The sequence below is a fragment of the Parasteatoda tepidariorum genome, chromosome 6 (genome assembly GCF_043381705.1).
Source record: "Parasteatoda tepidariorum isolate YZ-2023 chromosome 6, CAS_Ptep_4.0, whole genome shotgun sequence".
Taxonomy (NCBI): domain Eukaryota; kingdom Metazoa; phylum Arthropoda; class Arachnida; order Araneae; family Theridiidae; genus Parasteatoda; species Parasteatoda tepidariorum.
The window spans coordinates 90,684,528-90,702,676 of NC_092209.1; the positions used below are offsets into that span (position 1 = coordinate 90,684,528).

Here is an 18,149-nt window from a genome sequence, read left to right on the forward strand (position 1 = left end):
TTGTGTTCCTCACAATTTATTGCTGCATTGTTTTTCTTTTTCACACTCACACTGTCTTACATATCCGATTCAGTTAATGTTTCTGTGGTTGCAACCTTAAAATCAATAAAAAGAATATCCATAATCAGAATATTATCGTTAATTTCGCGGTTCTCTCTCTTAGATGTACCCACATTCTTCTACAGGAATATCATCCTTGTACTCCACACTTTTCAAATTCTCCACGCTGACTAAGAATCCAGTCATTAGTAGTAACATTATAGTTCCATGCCTTAGAAATGTCTGTTATGCTTTCTCGTAAATTAATTTTTGGTATGGATTCCTGTACGAAATACAAGCAAAAAGAGAAAGGGATATTACTGCTTTCTCTAAAAGTTAAGTGGTTGCGAAAATCAATGCAAAGTCATTTCCCCCATAAAATGTGCTAACAAGTTGGAAATGTTCTGAAATATTTTGTGAAATAGGGAAAATGGATCTCAAGGCAAAGTTCGTTAAATAGAAAATTCACTTCATTATTCGGAAGTTATTTTACGAAGAAATTTCCAAAATGTTCTTGGTTCCCGGAACAATTTGTCAAAGAGAGGAGGAGCCCTTGGAGCTTCTAGAATCTTGACGAATTATTTAAAAATTGAAGACAAAGATCATGAAAGGAAAGGAAAACATTCAGTGATAATATAGAAGGAAGCATTACAACAATCCCAGCAGTCAATGGGGTCGTGAATTAGAGGGGAAAAAGGAAGGAGTGCTAATATTTTGCATTTAGATCCTATAACATAGTATTATTCCGATTCTCTCGATGATTTATATTAATTTCTCAACCTATATCGGTGCTCTATTTTATTTATTTATTGTTACATGTGCATGCAGGCATGTGTATGTGTATGTGTGGGTTACATGTGTATGTGTATGTACGCAATTATATAAATACAGTGTGAAAGTGTTGCCATCACAAAATAAAAGATTATTAAGAGTGCTGCCACCGAAAGAGTATTAGGAATCTGAAATGAAATCGGACTGAAATAAGCCGACCTATTGACAGAAATAGGCGTTTGATGACGTCATCTCAAAAACGAATCTGATCTTCTAGGACGCCTTATTATTCTATTCAGTCTATTCTGGTAGTTGATTCAATCCTTTCCGGAGACAAGATACATACAAAGTAGTATGGACACTTTTCTTCTGCACCGAGTTTGCATTCTAACATTTGGTTTCTGCTCTATTTTTGCTATTTTTATTCTTCTTTTTTTTTCACTTAAGGAGGCAGCTATTTCGTTGAGCATGCATTCTCAGAAGACACAATATAGAGTGCACCCTTCATTTATATTTTTAGAATCCTTGTCAAAAATCTAATAAGATTAAAAAAAAGAAACTGTAGTTTCTTGCAAGAAAATGAAAAATTTTCACGCCCTTCCGAGCGTCATCGTGCAAGATTAATGAGTTTAACGCGCGATTCCACCAATCAGGTCTCCATGCGACCGGAGGTGCGTGAAAATGACCCTAAGATTGCCTGACGGTGGAAAAGTTTCTCCGGCACTCAAACCAGTTTTTATATCTATGCCTTCACCACTTTTGATTCGTTAGGATTTGATAGCGCTCTTGTTTTCTCTCTCTTCACATTCAATGACGACCCGTAAAGTGTATATATTGCCATCCTATTGGACAAGAATTTTAAAATTATATATTTAGAGCAGTCAATACAGAACACCCCGTGAAAGGACCGTCCGTAAATGATGTCACGTTTGGAAGAAAGGAGAAAGGTTTGTGACAAGGAGGGGAGTAACCTGAGCGGTTAAAATAAAAAATATTTTAAAAACTCAGATTATATGAAATTTCATATATATTGCATCTACATATTATTTTTCATTTTCAACATCAAACTGAGCATGTAAATAATAATTATTTTGTTCTCAGATGACATTTAAAAAATTTTATTAAAGTTTAAAAATAAAATTTGAAATAAGCTGTATGACATATTTTAATTTTTACTGAACAGCATAACATGCAAGCATAAAATAGAGCGTAATATGTTCAAGGGGGTGACATTTTGTGAAAAAATGGAAGGGGGTCAGTGGTGTGACATCATTTAGGGGTGGCCCATTAAGGGATTATGAAAAGAAGAACACACAGAGAGTAGAGATAGTAAACAACTTACAGTAGCCGTCTAAATTTGTGCAACACTTTGAATACTTTGGATAAACGACGAATTTTGTGTTTAAGGCTGTGAAAAAATTGAATGATATTACTACCAAATTCACAGCTACACTAAGAAACACAATTGCACAAAGTGTCACGATATTTTTTTTTAGACCAACAAACTAAATATTTATTAGCAAGCTCAAAATGTATTGGCAATGAAAAAAAAAGGGACGTTTTTTTACTTTTTTATTAATACATTTTAACCTCTTCTAACCATATACCATATTTAACGAAATTTAATGAACGAAAGTTTGTATTAGTAGGGAATTTCACTGTACACAAATGCCTTAAATCGTATATTATTTAAAAATCTGCCTACTGAAAAGTAAGTTTGAATATTGTTATTTCAGAATAAGAAACATTTTCCTAAAAGCGTGTCTTTTATTCATTTGTTTAAAATATCAGAAAAAAAGTTGAAATCGTAAGATAAAGCAGAACAAAAAAAGATGTTGCAATAAGTAATTAAAATGAAACAATTCACTAATAAATGAAACAAAATGAAACAATTCACGTTAGTTTTTTCCTTTTTTTTTCTTGACAAACCTGAAATTCTGATTTAACGAGTGGTCGAATTTAGAATGCATTATTATAGAGGTCTTGTAGGACGAAATCTTGCTACAAGCCAATGGTAATAATACATTACAATAGTTGTAGCGATTTTAACAGTGGCCACTTTTCAAAACATGTGATCCCTTTTTTAAACTGTTGATATCAGTAATGTTATCATTTCATAAGTATTTCTCAAAAATTACAAGGTCGATTTTTAAAAAAGTGAGAAAATTTAACCATGAAATAAAATAATTCTCAGAATATTATAAAATATGCATAACAATTCCATATTTATTAAAAAAATAATAATAACAAAATGAACATTGTGAGTATTTTTGACGAAAAAAATGGCAATTCGGTGGCAGGCAATTTTTTAATCGTCATTTGCTTTATTTATTCATCCTGTGGCCGGTGGCAACCGTTAATTTCGAGCATAGTGCGTTTAATTATTGGATCACGATATGATTTTTCTTTAATATGTCAAATGCTTCACTACTCTTATCTTACTCTAATTTACGCTTGCTAATTTTTCACATTTGTTTAATGAATTCATTTTACTCAAAATGAACGTTTAAAATTTTTTCTTTCAATTTTAAATCATAATTTAATACAATCACTATTTAAATCCCTTTCCCTTGAACAGAATTTCATATAATTATAATATTGTCATATGTATACATGTAATATATATATAATATTGTCAATCTTTAACGCTCTTGAAAAGCCTCATCACGGATTTATTTTGAATTATAATTTTTGTACCTTCAGCTGATAACAGTGTAGATGCTTAGGTTTTTCTATTGACATAAAATTAAGGTTTACTGACAGCACCCTATTTACTAAAATAAAAAAAATATCGGGAAAAAAAAATTTCGAACTTTTTTTTTTTTTTTTACAAAGAAGTAATGAATCATAATACAAGATATTTTCTTCAAATTAATTACACCCAAAAAATAAATACATTATACTTTTAAAAGTTTTAACGTTTCCGAGAAGATGTTGCGAAAAGAGAATGGAATCATGAAATAAATGATTACCTTTGGATGATGCTCTATCAAGAGCTGTGATAAAGACAAGGAGAAACCACATTGTTTGAGTGGGAAGAGCAAAATGGAGGAGAAAACACTCCTCAGGCTGCAACTGCGACGCATGCGCACAAGTATTGATCATCCATTAGATTCACTTTTTCCATTATTAATCTGGACAGACACGAACATCTTTTATTTTGGAATTTCAATATGCACCAAAATTAAACAGAAACGTATTAAGGAAAAGTCACTCCTTTAAATTTACCTCCTCTCTTATTTTTAACTATTCATTAAAGCTAAAAAATGATTTTTTTTTTTGAAGCAAAGCCCTAATTTTTTATTTCTTCCTAGATATTAAATAAACTAACTGTTTGTGAGAGACGTTCACGATCGCTTCTTTGTTGCCTTTAGCAGTCAAGTGAATACGTTGTGCGTGATCGAGACTGAGTATCAACAGCGCAAGGAGGAGGATAATGTCGCAGTCACATGTAGCAAGTGAACTGTTCAAAGTGAACCATCCATCGAAGTACGCGTGTTCAAATCTTAGTGGGCGCTTCTGCCAAGGTAGGCGTGTTCATATCACGTTTGGGTCACACCAGTGATAATTTCTAAACTTATAAGCTCTATTTGAGCAACAACAAAAAAATAGTTTATTGCACACATTTAAATATTTAATTATTTTATATTCACTGTGTCAGATAAATGTTTGGCGAGATAGGTTGCGTGCATTATATTGTGCATTTTAGATAAGTCAATCCAGGCACTCTCTCGACCAGGTAAGCATTTCACTTTAAAAATCGGATCCCGCACAGCTACAATGCGTGTAGATCGTCTTAAGACTGCCTTTTTGGAAACTTCCATTCCTTTGAATTCTTCAAAATCCGAATCTCAACCTCANAATTTATGTTTTGTAGAACAAAAATAGAGAAAGTAAAAATGTCATCAGTACTTTGTTAAAAAAGGAAAAACAGAAATAATTTTAAACATAGTCGACAATAAAATGGATGTATATTGTTTATATTTGCCGCTGATTGGCAAATAAAAATTCTATCCGCGGGCCGGATAAAATCCTCCGGCGGGCCACAGTTGGCCCGCGGGCCGTAGTTTCCCCATCCCTGCATTAAAGCTAAAAAATGATTATTTTTTTTGTTGAAGCAAAGCCCTAATTTTTTATTTCTTCCTAGATATTAAATAAACTAATTGTTTGTGAGAGCCGTTCACGATCGCTTCTTTGTTGCCTTTAGCAGTCGGTGAATACGTTGTGCGTGATCGAGACTGAGTATCAACAGCGCAAGGAGGAGGATAATGTCGCAGTCACATGTAACAAGTGAACTGTTCAAAGTGAACCATCCATCGAAGTACGCGTGGGCGTTTCTTAGTGGGCGTTTCTGCCAAGGTAGGCGTGTTCATATCGAAGTAGGAGTTTCTGTCAAGGTAGGCATGTTCACATCACGTTCGGGTCACCAATGGGGGGATAGTAGTTATCGACAATGTCAACCGTCATCTATGTATAGGTACCCCAACATAGAATCGAGTTAACATGTCTTATATACTAGTGAATTGGAATTGTATTTTCTGTAGCGGTAGATACACTACACACCGATAATACGTCACTGTCAAAGTTAAGTAGAAGGACAGATAGCACAATACAGAGAAGGGCATCACAAAGAATACATACAGGGTTACGGTGGGATTCGAACCCGACACCTCCACACCTTACAGAGCGTTTGGCGGGCGATACCGCTCGGCCAGGGAGGCCCCTAACAGTTTTTCACATATTTTAAAAATAACACCAGTGATAATTTCTAAATTTATAGCTCTATTTGAACAGCAACAAAAAAATGGTTTATTGCGCACATTTAAATATTTAATTATCTTATACTCACTGTGTCAGAGATAAATGTTTGGCGAGATAGGTTGCGTGCATTATATTCTGCATTTTAGATAAGTCAATCCAGGCACTCTCTCGACAAGGTAAGCATTTCACTTTAAAAATCGGATCCCGCATAGCTACAGTGAGTATAGATAGTCTCAAGACTGCCTTTTTGGAAACTTCCATTCCTTTGAATTCTTCAAAATCCGAATCTCAACCTCATGTGTTCACCGGAAGTGGTAGACGTGTAAAATTTAGAATTCTCTAGTTCCGTACCTCCGGTATTGGGAGGGGGAGTTTCTGTGGTGTAATCAGCGTACTAGGTTCAAGTACCGCTACCGAAGTTCATGATCTGGCGAACCTGTAAACTTCAAAGTACCATCGATGTATTTTTGTAATCTTCTTCCTGAATTTCAAGGAATTAAATGTGATACACCATTGTAAAACTTTCTTCTTTTCTCTTTTTGTGATTTGCTTTACGTCTATTCTTTGGTTCTACGTGTTTGAATATAATTCTAGAAGTTTTTTTTATGTTAATATGTTATTAAAGTTATGTTTAAATTTCGCATTTCTCTCTTCTTCTTCTTTTTTTTTTATCTTTGGTCCCTATCTAAAATGCAGAATATAATGCATTCAACCTATCTCGCCAAAAATTCAATAAAAAAAACATTATGTGGTAGCACGTGTGGTCCACGTCACCCAATTTATACTTTTGCGGTTGTCTCATACCAAGCGCCATTTTTTTTAGCTATTCCTACTATTAGTTCACACTCTCCCTATATATATTTATATAGTTTGTTCAAATTTTCAATCGTTAATAAAATACTTTTTATTCATCTACTCCAAATTCAAATAAATTATTTAATTTTAGTTTTATATGGGACAAAAAATTATAATCATTTAATAAAAAGTAACTAAAATAACATTTTTCTTTGTTCACCTGAGTAGGAAAGGACTTTATTTTTTTCTTCTTTTATATTACTTGTTTTTTAAACAAAATTATGTTTTAGGAAAAGACCTCTGTTTATTTCAATACATTTTATGTTATTTAATGTTTATTTTTTAGTTAGCTTTTATGTATTTTATCTCACTTTCCTCAAAATCCCTTCTTTTAAAAATTATTTTTTCAAAAATTGTATTTTGATTTGTTGTTGTTAATTTACGTCGCACTAGAGCTGCACAATGGGCTATTGGCGACGGTCTGGGAAACATCCCTGAGGATGATCCGAAGACATGCCATCGCAATTTTGATCCTCTGCGGAGGGGATGGCACCCCCGCTTCGGTAGACCGACGACCTGCGCTTGAAGTCGAGCACTTTACGGTAGCACAGTTTAACGAGAACCAATACCGCACACCCTCGGTTCCTACGCAGACTGATCCAAGTAGTCACCCACCCGCACACTGACCGTAGCCAGTGATGCTTGACTTCGGTGATCTGCTGGGAAGCTGTCTTATAGATCTCGCCTAAAAGTTTCTCCCCTACCTGAATGATTGATGAGGTGGGCGGAGGAGCTCTATTGAAAAACCGCATCTGTTCCCGTAGTTGATTACTCGCCAAATCTTTATGATGCCAATGACGATAAAGGGTCTCAAATGGAAAACCGATTTCCCTCCGTTTTGAGAGACATAGTTGATTAATTCTTCTTTTAGTGGGAGAGTGAAACTTGCGGAATTTTTCGGATGCGCAAGGGATTTTTAGGGATTTGAGTTAAAACATTACACGACATTTCCGAGTGTTTTTTTATGGGTACCGTTCAAATGACAAGGGGGGTGGGTACTCCGATGCTAACTTTTTGAAGATTATCTATACATATCGTGTGTCTTCGTGCATTTTTTATACTTAAATTTGAAGGGCATACTGCATTGCATTATCCGATTGAAAATGCTGGGAATAATCAAACTGTAGCATTTGCTTTTTTATTTTTTTTTTGAAACCTCAAAATGATAGTAAAAAATAATCAGTATACCACAATGATAGTTATTTATGGAATTCAAGTGAAGATGCTACCGTTCATAAAAAGGTGCTTTATGAATAGTAACATGATATTACCATAAAAGATGCTTTATGATTAAAATTTTCTTACTATGTAATATTCAAAAAACTCATAAACATTAAAAGACTCGATTAAAAAATTTTTTTTACAAAATAANTAATCATAATAGTAATAACATTATGATCGATTTCATTAAATTTAATTGACGTAATAATTGTACTCAATGAAAAATTAGATTTGAACTACAATTAAAAAAATTCTTAAAGATTTCAAATATTTATTTAATGCGATTGTTAATAACGACTTCCAATGCTTAGAAAAAAATGTTCTGATAATTGAAATTTTATAGTTTATTTAAAATTGCAGAAACACTACATAAATCTATTTCACTTCGCTAGACAAGATAAGCTATTCATGAAATGGTGGTAAGTCAAGGTCAAGCTTCTTTCATTCTTAGAAAATTTTCCCTCTGATAGCTAAGACTTTTCCCTCTCATGACTAAGACTTCGATTACACACTTGCGGACAGGAAAAATCCTTCTTCATACCAGGAGAAATAGTAACCTTGTTATAAGAAAAGCGCCAAGAGAAATAAACTATATCATGCCAAGAAAGTATTAAGCCAAGCCCGTTCTAGGGGGGCTTTTTAACGCACCTGAAAGCAATTATCCTTATCTTGACAGCTTAACTTTGGGCGAGGTCTGTGGGGAACCGTGTCTTAACGATCAGTCCACTACGGGACAATTGTATTTTGAAAACCACGTTTCGCGTCAGATGAATTATTAATAATTTTCAGGGAAAAATTTTATTACGGGAAAAACTGAAAGGATTTTTTTATACATATAAAAATGTGAGAATTCCATAAATTTTAAGCAATCGTATTAATTGATGTACAAATTTACCATCCGATTGTATTCGGGAAATTTACTGTAATTATTTCAAATAAAACAATAGTAATTGCGCGTAAATAAAGTTGATTTTTAATTTGACTAAAAGGAATTACTTTAGATATTTGTAAATGTTATCATTGTTAAGATATTTGCAAATGTTATCAGTGCCGGATTTGCATATCATTGGGTTATCAGTGCCGGGAGGGAAAGACATTTTCACGCCCCGGGCGATACTGAAAACCTCAATTTTGTAAAACTTATCTTAAATAAAGACCCTTTGAAATCTCTCTCTGGTGTAGTCATAACGCTGCATAAATTTGCTTTTCATATTTTAAATCACACTATAACTACAAGAAATTTATAAATATTATTTATAGCATTGAATTGCAGCCCTGAATTTTTGATTTAAGAAACACACGATGAAAATAAATAGCGATTTCAAGGTTAAAAAAAAGAAAGCCGTCAGTTTAATGAATGAGAACATCCCCTCAAATATTCTAATATCAATATATACTAAAAGTAATGTTTTAAATCCTAATTCTGACATAGAAATATATAAACATGAACATTAAAATGTATTTTTCCGTGCTTTAGCAGAAGCAAATAGACTCTTCAAAATCAATTCTTTCGACGCTTTCATTTTCGATAGAAATTATTGCTAAAGAACTCTCTTCTGTGTCTTTGTAGATCTTAAATAGGTTTTCATAGCTTTTATTTTGCTAAAAGAACGTTCAATACCTGTAGTGGAATTGTTAACACTTAAATTATCCAAGAGTTGGGAAAAATACTTTTCAGCTTATTGCAGTCGAGCACTTTACGGTAGAACAGTTCGACGAGGACCGATACGGCACACCCTCGGTCTCTGCACGGGCTAATCAAAGTTGTTGCACTCCCTCTCACTAACCGCTGCCAGAAATTTTATTTTATTTTATAACCGTCGTTGAACAGCCGACCCAAGTTCATGGGTTTACGACTACTAACGTTCAACTCCGTAGCCTTGTAATTTTGAACCAATCCAGAAGACAAGGAAACTCCTGGATCAGTACCCCCAGAGGTATTGATTTGTTGTGGGAACATGGAGGACTTTGAGACTCGACAGATTTAACGTGCATCAGTCACCATTTACTACACGGGGGCAAAGACTTCAGTGATCTACTGGGAAGCGTGTCACTTACGATCGTTACCAGTGTGGGACAAATAAAACATGCAGGGATGGACTCGCCCACCAGGACGTATCCCATTGTGTCCTGTTAACTTGCAATCTCGCCCCGCAGTGGACTGATCGTTAAGACACGGTTCCCAGCTGATCATTGAAGTCAAGCATCACTGGCTGCGGTCAGTGTGCGGGTGGGTGACCACTTGGATCAAACTGAGTAGGTTGTTGTTGTTGTTAATTTACGTCGCACTGGAGCTGCACAGTGGGCTATTGGCGACGGTCTGGGAAACATCTCGATGGATGATCCGAAGACATGCCATCACAATTTTGATCCTCTGCGGAAGGGATGGCACCGGTAGCCCGACGACCTGCGCTCGAAGTCGAGCACTTTACGGTAGCACAGTTTAATGAGGACCTATACCGCACACCCTCGGACCCTACGCAGACTGATCCAAGTGGTCACTCACCCGCATACTGACCGTAGCCAGTGATGCTTGACTTCAGTGATCTGCTGGGAACCGTGTCTTAACGATCAGTCCACTGCGGGACCAAACTGAGTAGGAACCGAGGATGTGCGGTATTGGTCCTCGTTAAACTGTTCTACCGTAAAGAGCTCGACTTCACGCGCAGGTCGTCGGGCTACCGAAGAGGGGGTGCCATCCCCTCTGTAGAGGATCAAAATGGTGATGTCACGTCTTCGGATCATCCTCGGGGATATTTCCCAGACCGTCGCCAATAGCCCATTGTGCAGCTCTAGTGCGACATAAATGAACTACAGCAACAGCTTGCAATCTCATGCACCTTTCAAAAAGCATGTTCAATTTTTTTTTAGTCTTCGTTTCTAAGAAAAACATGTAAATGAATGAATTGCGATAAAGCATTAAAAAAATTTAAGTATTGAAAATGCTTCTGAAAAAACTTACAATCTAACAATCAAAAAATTTTGGTGTTGAAAAATTTCATTTTTCTAATTTGTTATTTATTAAAATACATTTTTATTTTTATGTACACCATATACTTGAAATTTCGTCCCCCGACCTCCAGAGTTGATTCATTTTCTGTTTTGTGAGAAGCCGGGGGAGCTGGATTAAGATCACCCTACTTTATGAGTGCTGAAGGTGAGAGCTGTATTAAGTTTACGGTAGCAGTCGCTCCTGTGTTGCCTTTAGCAGTCGAGTGTATACGTTGTGTGTGATCGAGACTGAGACGCAACAGCGTGAGAAGGACAATGTCACAGTCACAAGTAGCTAGTCAACTGTTCAATGTCGACTACCCATCTAAGTAGGCTTGTTCACATCGAAGTGGGAGTTTCTGTTAAGTCAGGCGTGACCATATCACGTCCGGGTCACCAATGTGGGGATAGTAGTTATCGACAATGTCAGCATTCATCTATGAAACGGCACCCCACCAGACAATCGAGTTAACGTGTCTCATATACTAGTGAATTGGAATTATATTTTTGTAGTGGTAGATACACTACAGTGGCATATTCAGGAGAGCGGTTCTCAAATGGTGTTCCACGGAGAATTAAGGTTACGTGGAACAGTTAAAGGGGTTCCGAGGGAATTTGTTTCAACCTTTGATTAGAGTTAGATCCAATGAATAATCCATTCTTATTTCATATATCGGTTTTCTCTGAAAATTATTTAAAGTAAAATGCCGTTAAAAAAGAAATTTTATTTTATTAAAAATAATTTTTCTAATAAATGAAGGCAAAATATGTTTATAATGTTTCCCTAATAAAGAATTTCAGCGGTTATATCTCATATTTCTGCTTGTTTTATTCATTCTCAGTTAAAACAAATTTATTACTCTTAGACAAGATCCGTGACATCGAATTTAAATGTCGGACATAAAAACTGGTTTAAGATTATTTATAATAAACCGATGAAGAAAGTTTTTTTTTTTTTAAATGAAATATTTTATTCGCAATTGTCTTTAATCACTTTATTTGAGAAGTTGGAGTTCCACCGAAAGAAAGTTTTTCAATTAAGGTTCCATCGAAACACTATGTTCGCTCCCTCATTACTATTTCGGAAGAAAATAGAGTGAAAATTGGAATTAAAATATTTTTTCCACTTTCACTTTACTTTTCCAAAAGTCAAAAAACACATTAATCGCCCATAACAAAATAAAGTTTCCTACTTGGATGTATAAATTCAAAGCTGAGAAAGAATAGTTTTTTTTTCTTCTTCTCTAAAATTATCTATTTTAATGGACTTCGTCTTGGCGAATAACTAAATATCAGAAGAGGCAAAGCACAGAAATGTTAGTGGAATATAAAGCTTTCTTATTTCAAAAATAGCTTCAAAATTGAAAAAAATTTTTTTTTTTAATTACCGATTTTACTTTATTTTTGTGAGTGTCTAAATTTCAGGAGGGGCGAAACGCATCGTTTGCCCCATCACTTAAATTTCAGAGGGGCCCTCTGCCTCCCCCTGGTTAGCACGCCACTGTGTCTGACGCTAGATAGTAGAAACAATGTAAACCAGAAGTGCAATGTACAGAAAGTGTTAACAATCAATACATGCAGCTGTGGCCTTTTCCCCTTCTCTGCAAAGCGTGTTTGTTCTTATGAGAAAGGGAAATAATTTGCGAAAAGCTGTTATACCGTTTTTTACACTTTCCTTTATGTTGTAGTCGGTACGTAATTACAAAAAAGAAAATTTTCAGCAACTCTATCTTAACACAATTTCTTTCCTACATATATATAATTAGAGTACTGTATTTTGAAAAAACATGATGTGGTCTCTTCATAAGGGGCCAACCTTGACCGTCGGGGCCCCGGGGCGGTGCCCCGGCGTAGTTACGGCCCTGCCTGACGCCCTGAGAGTTCTGTGGCTAGAGCTCCCACATTTCTGGCATTTCTGGACCCTAAAGAGGTCAATGGGAAAAAAAAAATATGAGTTGAAGAAAAAGTTAAACCATAACTTAATAATGCTTAGTAGGTTTACTATTGAATAAATAATATAGATGGCACCACTACAATTTCAAAGTACTTGTGAACATTGGAATTTTCAGAGTCAATTATTCTAGAAAAGCTTAGCTATCAAGAAAGAACATAAAATTATAATGAGAAAAAATGTTTTAAAAGAAAAGTAACAAGTATTAATAAACTGATTAACATAAATAAATTGTGAGCATAAATTTTTTCATAGTATAAGAGGAATGATTTTAAGAAGTTGATTATTATTTCATTTACATGAACACAGTAATATAAATATACAAGTGCCAATTAATTTGCAATCAATTTTATTTCAGCTATTTTAAAACTTATAAACTCGAATATAAATATCTTTTTTTAAGATTCTATTCATATTGAGCTTCAAAAAATTTAAAAGCTTTGATACTCTGATACAAAAAGGCAATAATAAAAAATAATTTAAAAAAAAGTTTTATTTTAAGTTTATATTCTTACTCATAGAGGGCAGAGCAAATGGAATTATGACAACATTTGACGTCAAAAACTAAGTTCCTGAACTTGCTGTTTATAGTCTTTTTTGCAGTAAATAGACACGTGAACGAATTGTAAAAGAATTTCATTAATTTTTTAGTGATTAAATCATAACAAACGCCTTTATATTGGATTACATTTTGTGACAGTTCATAATGTGTGGTGGCAAAGTTGCCGTTCCTTCAATTGTCAAAGAGAAAAGGAGGTAAGTGACTTTTTATTAATTGAAACTGCCTGTTTGTCCTATTAATTCAGCTTCCTAGTTATAACGGTGAAACTGTTGCTGCATGTTGCGAATAGTCGTGTGTTGCAATAATTTTCGAGACATTTATTTGCGTTTCCTAAAAATTTTATATATGTCACACAAACATGCATTTTTGCAACAAAACAAATTCAATGTCCCCCAGGCTTAAAGGAATTATTGATAAACTAGCCTCGGCCATCCGAATATTTTATCAATAATAAATTTAGCTGATTACACTTTTATCATTTTTTTGCTCCATAGCTGCATAAATTATAATAAATTTATCTTTGCCTCAGATTTTTTTAATTGTGCAGCCCCATTGTAAGCTTTGCAGCAAGCTATCTTAATTAAAATATCTAATTTAAAAATAAGTCAATTTTTTTTTTTCCTGAATCTTTTAAGGTTTTTTTTAATGAATTTTTGTCAAGGTCTGTGTTTAATACTAGTTTGCAGAATAAAAATAAAATAAAATTTAAATAAAAAAATATATACTTGTTTTATATTGTGTAGTGTAGAGAAAAAGATCGAGTAAAGTAAATGATTACTTTCAAAACAAAAAAATACTTTGTTTTTACTGTGTTCTGAAATAAGACCGTTTTTTTCTTTAGATATTTTTATTCTATTTTATTTATTTGTATTTTTTCTTTCTTGAAGAAGTTTTTTCTTCTTTGAACCAATTTTATTTTGCCAATTTAAAATTTCTAACAAGTTAATGCTTTGTAAATTTTTTGTAAATAATGCAATTAATTTTTGTGATTAGGTTTTGAATCTCTATATAGCATAATACATAATCTCAATATATTACAGATTGATCAATTAGCTATTTAAAATTTTGCACTAGATATTTTCAGTATTAGTGAAACTAATGAGAATTTTATTTTTGTGAATTATCTACTCTACTTGCTTTTTTCATTATGTATTACTTAGTTGTATAAAAAAAGAATAAAAATTAAAAAAAATAGAGATTTTTCTTCTTTTTTTTGTTTGTTTTTTTTTAAAGAAAAAAAAAGATTCCGATGACATTTTTTTAATATTTTTGACAATCAGGATGTTTTTGAAGGAGTATACTCCATGGAGCAGTAGGATACTATCACTAGTTTTGAAATTAAAAAGCCATTTTGTTTTTAGTTTTATTCATTGAAAAGCTCATAGATTTTTTAATCATCAAATCTCCATTTTGTTATATATAAAATAAATATGTTAACCCACGAAATATATATGTTACATTCGACATATGAAAACCAGTTCATATATCTAATGTAGTAGTATTTGTAATTAATTAGTGCTGACTGTTTTTTTTTCTTCAATTTAGCATCAAAGCAATGTTTTAAATTAAAATTAAATGGAATAAAATAATTTTTATTGGTATTGAAGTAGTGATTATAATCAGTAAGTGTTTTGAATCAACTCACTGGAATAAGTAGGTGATTCGATTTAATTTGTGATTCAAATCGGCTAGTGATCCAAATCATGGAAGTGTATTGATTTTGTTGATTAAAATCATTTTGATAATTACTTTTGCATAGTTCTTATCTAAATAGGACATATTCAAATAAGTGAGGATAAAATAAATTTTTTAATGTAAACGTATTTAATGAGGAAAATTATTATAATAGATTGATTGAATTAGAAACAAGACAAAATATAGTTTTTAGATATCAATAATCATGATTTTATCCCATAAAATAGAAATTTGATATTCTAGGTTTTTGGACAATGGTTTTGTGCAGGGCTATCTAAATAGCAATGCAGGGCCCGGGGGGGGGCAGAATTTTTTTTTGGCCCCTGTAACGTGTCCCTATTGCTTAAAATCGAGCTGCGGAAATTTCAAGAACATAATATAAAACTAAACATTTTTATAACAATCGTAATAATTAAATAAACAAAAGTAAAACGTCAAAATATAAACTTTTAACAAATTATTTTAAACTTAGCGAACTTTTTTATTCCCAAACTCTTTCATTATTTCATCAAATTTGATAACCATTAATACCTCACTTTCGATGCATGTCAGACATAACCAGTTTAACCGTTGCTGCCACCATAGTACTGCGTAATTGATTTTTTTTATATAAATTTCAGCCGGTAAAACGACCGTTCTTCGGTACGATTTGTGTTCATCATACACAAAAATATTCTTAAGGCTGTTTCAATGTTGTGGAAAGTCGATTTTAAGCCTTTAGAGATAATTGTTTTATTTAATGTAGGATTTTCACCATTATTTTCATCTGAATTTAAATAATGTTTAGAATGAATTCGCTCATTTAATAAATCATCGTAATCTAAATCTCTGTTATATTATCAAGTGTTCACGAAATTTTTGCATTTATCACTCACTTCAATGTCCATTAGATTACTTAAAAATTGAAAATGATCCCAAATACTTTTGTACATTTCTCCAGGTTTACTTATTTTATTTATTAATGCGTTTAAGGTTGAAAGAAATGACTCCACTTTAAACTTTTCATTTCCACTGAACTTGGTTTCCTTTTCAAGAACTTGTAAGACTTGTGTCTCATTTAGCTAAATATTTACAATCACAATTGGGTATTTTATTTCTGGATTTTGATTCATAATCACTGAATTTATCCCTGAGATAAAAAAAAAGCACTTTTATGTAATCAAAGTTTTGATCACAATTGGGAAAATCATAATTTATAATTCGGCATTTTATTTCTGTCTCTTGATTCATAATCAATGAATTTATCCCTGAGCTTAAGAGAAAACGCACTTTTAAGGAATCAAAAAGTTTTGAAGCTGTGCTCAAATTTCACTACAGATGATTGTAGAAATATGCTCGTTTTATTTACCCTTTCAAAAATTTCACTCCATAAGATTTTTATTTCTAATGTGCACATTTTTTTACATAGTTTGTGAGCTTCCCTGTTCGTGCTTGCATCTTGTTCAACATCATTGGCTAATGAATGAATGAAGAGCCTATTCTATTTTTTCATAGCCTTGAATTAAGCAATGAACTGCATCAGGCCGTGAAGATCACCTAGTTCCTGATATCTGTTGTACAACTTTTTCACCATCGAGAGAAGAAGAAATTAAAATACATCCATTGATGAGTTGATAAAGCGAACGAAGTATACAATCGTTGGACAAAATATTTAACATATTGCACGGAACTTTCAGCTGCTTTAACTCGTACCAAGTTAGGCTATAGGCAGCACCCATAAACAAAATTCAGTGGCGCGACAGCCCATAGAGGGCCAAGGCCTGCTGTGCCCATCTCAGTTTTCTTGACCTTGGGCTCTGGGGTGCCATTTTACTTAAAAATGTACTGCTACTTAAAAATGTACTGTTACTTAAAAATGTACTGGTCACATTTGCTAATATCCTACCAGGCTAAAAATTTTCAATTTGCTAAATTGAAGTTTAGCTGTCAAGGAAAGGGTTAACATAAGTCTCTACTCAAGACATAATGGTATATTATAACAGAACATTTATTACTTTTATCCAACCTAATTTAAAAGTTATTATTTATACTTTCTAATTTTTGCTCTAATAGAAAATACGAAACTATTAATAAAACCCATCTTACATTATTATTTTAATTAAAGGTCTTAATGTTTTCACTTTAAAATTCAAAAGCAAATTTAAAAAAATTTCAAAATTAATTATTTACAATCCTGTTTCATAAAACAAGATAATGTATTTTTAGAAGAAAAAAGAGCCAAAAAAAGAAAAAGAAATATGAAAGAAATATTTTACAATTTTGTACTTTTTTACCTATTAATGTTACAAGGAGTTAGGGCAACAAAAATTTAATATTTTTCGTTACATTCTAAAATAATATGTTAATAATTTTTTTCAAGTAGTAGAAAAACCTCAATTTAACCTCAATTTATAAACTGAATAAGATTTTTTTTCAACATATTTTGAATAGCAAGTATACTTTAAAATCTTTTCCACCTTGATCATTTTTCAATATTTTTAAAATTTCAAAATAATAAATTCAAAACCTAATTTTTTAAAAAAATGGATGAAATTTGAGATATGCATATTAATTTCTTTATTTTAATTAAATTTTTTAAAAGAATTTTGTAAAACATTTTTACATTTTGTTGTATCATTTTTAACAAGTATACAAAGGAAAAAATCTGTAATTTAATTTTAGAAATACTCCATATTTTTTAAAAAAACTATGTTAGCTAAAAAGCGGAATATAATTTTTAAAATGAACCTTTTTGTAATAAATAAAAAATTTTAGTTACAGCAACAAGTATCACTTTTTTTTAAAAAGAAAAATTTAAGGTTTTGGCCAAAATGTCTCATGAGAGCTTAGTGCGTATATTTTTTGTTTGTATGTTAACTGTACGACAGCACAAAAAAATTAAATCAGTGCATTTTTAAAGCAAATGTTTTATAAAAGAGCAATATGATTTTTAAAAGAAGGTTTTAAAAATATTTCTAGTTCTAATAACTACCTTTTGTATTTTACAATTTGTGTGTTGTGTGTATTTTATTAATTCAAACTTCAGGAACTTATAGGACATAATATTAAAACATATGAAAATACAAAATTGAAAGAAAGCAAAACTAAAATTCACAATAGACCAAGGTTTTTTGGTTTAAACCTTTTTTTAAAAAATTTATTTAAAACTAAAGATTAAATTAAAAGTCAGTCTCAAATTTAAAATAAGTATACCTACATTTATGATTTTTCTCATAAATCTATTTTATTTATTAATTTTAACTAAACTGTACAAAAATATTAATTTCTGTTGAATAATATGTAAACATGATAAAAAAAGAATTG

General features: G+C 32.3%; 2 protein-coding genes across 6 annotated transcripts in view; one reads left to right on the forward strand and one right to left on the reverse strand.

Annotated features, from left to right (window-relative positions):
• LOC107452874 (suppressor of lurcher protein 1) overlaps positions 1-13,246 on the reverse strand; it is a 39,353-nt gene extending 26,107 nt beyond the window's left edge. Inside the window, exons 1-2 of one of the 4 annotated variants that reach the window (XM_071182874.1) lie at positions 3,783-4,235; positions 2,153-2,218 (exon numbers count right to left, since the gene is read on the reverse strand). In XM_071182874.1, the coding sequence (XP_071038975.1) occupies positions 2,153-2,218; positions 3,783-3,915 (199 nt within the window). In that variant the 5' untranslated portion in view covers positions 3,916-4,235. Of the gene's footprint in view, positions 1-2,152; positions 2,219-3,782; positions 4,236-13,104 lie in introns of those variants that run through there. The other 3 variants (XM_043044270.2, XM_071182876.1, XM_071182875.1) reach the window with 3 other exon arrangements.
• The window catches only part of LOC107445617 (HIF-1 transcription factor component sima), a gene marked incomplete at its 3' end in the record, with an annotated part of 147,741 nt that continues 142,708 nt past the window's right edge, over positions 13,117-18,149 (forward strand). The window contains 1 exon segment of one of the 2 annotated variants that reach the window (XM_071182872.1): positions 13,117-13,345. In XM_071182872.1, coding sequence (XP_071038973.1) covers positions 13,296-13,345 — 50 coding nt within the window. 2 annotated transcript variants of the gene reach the window in all.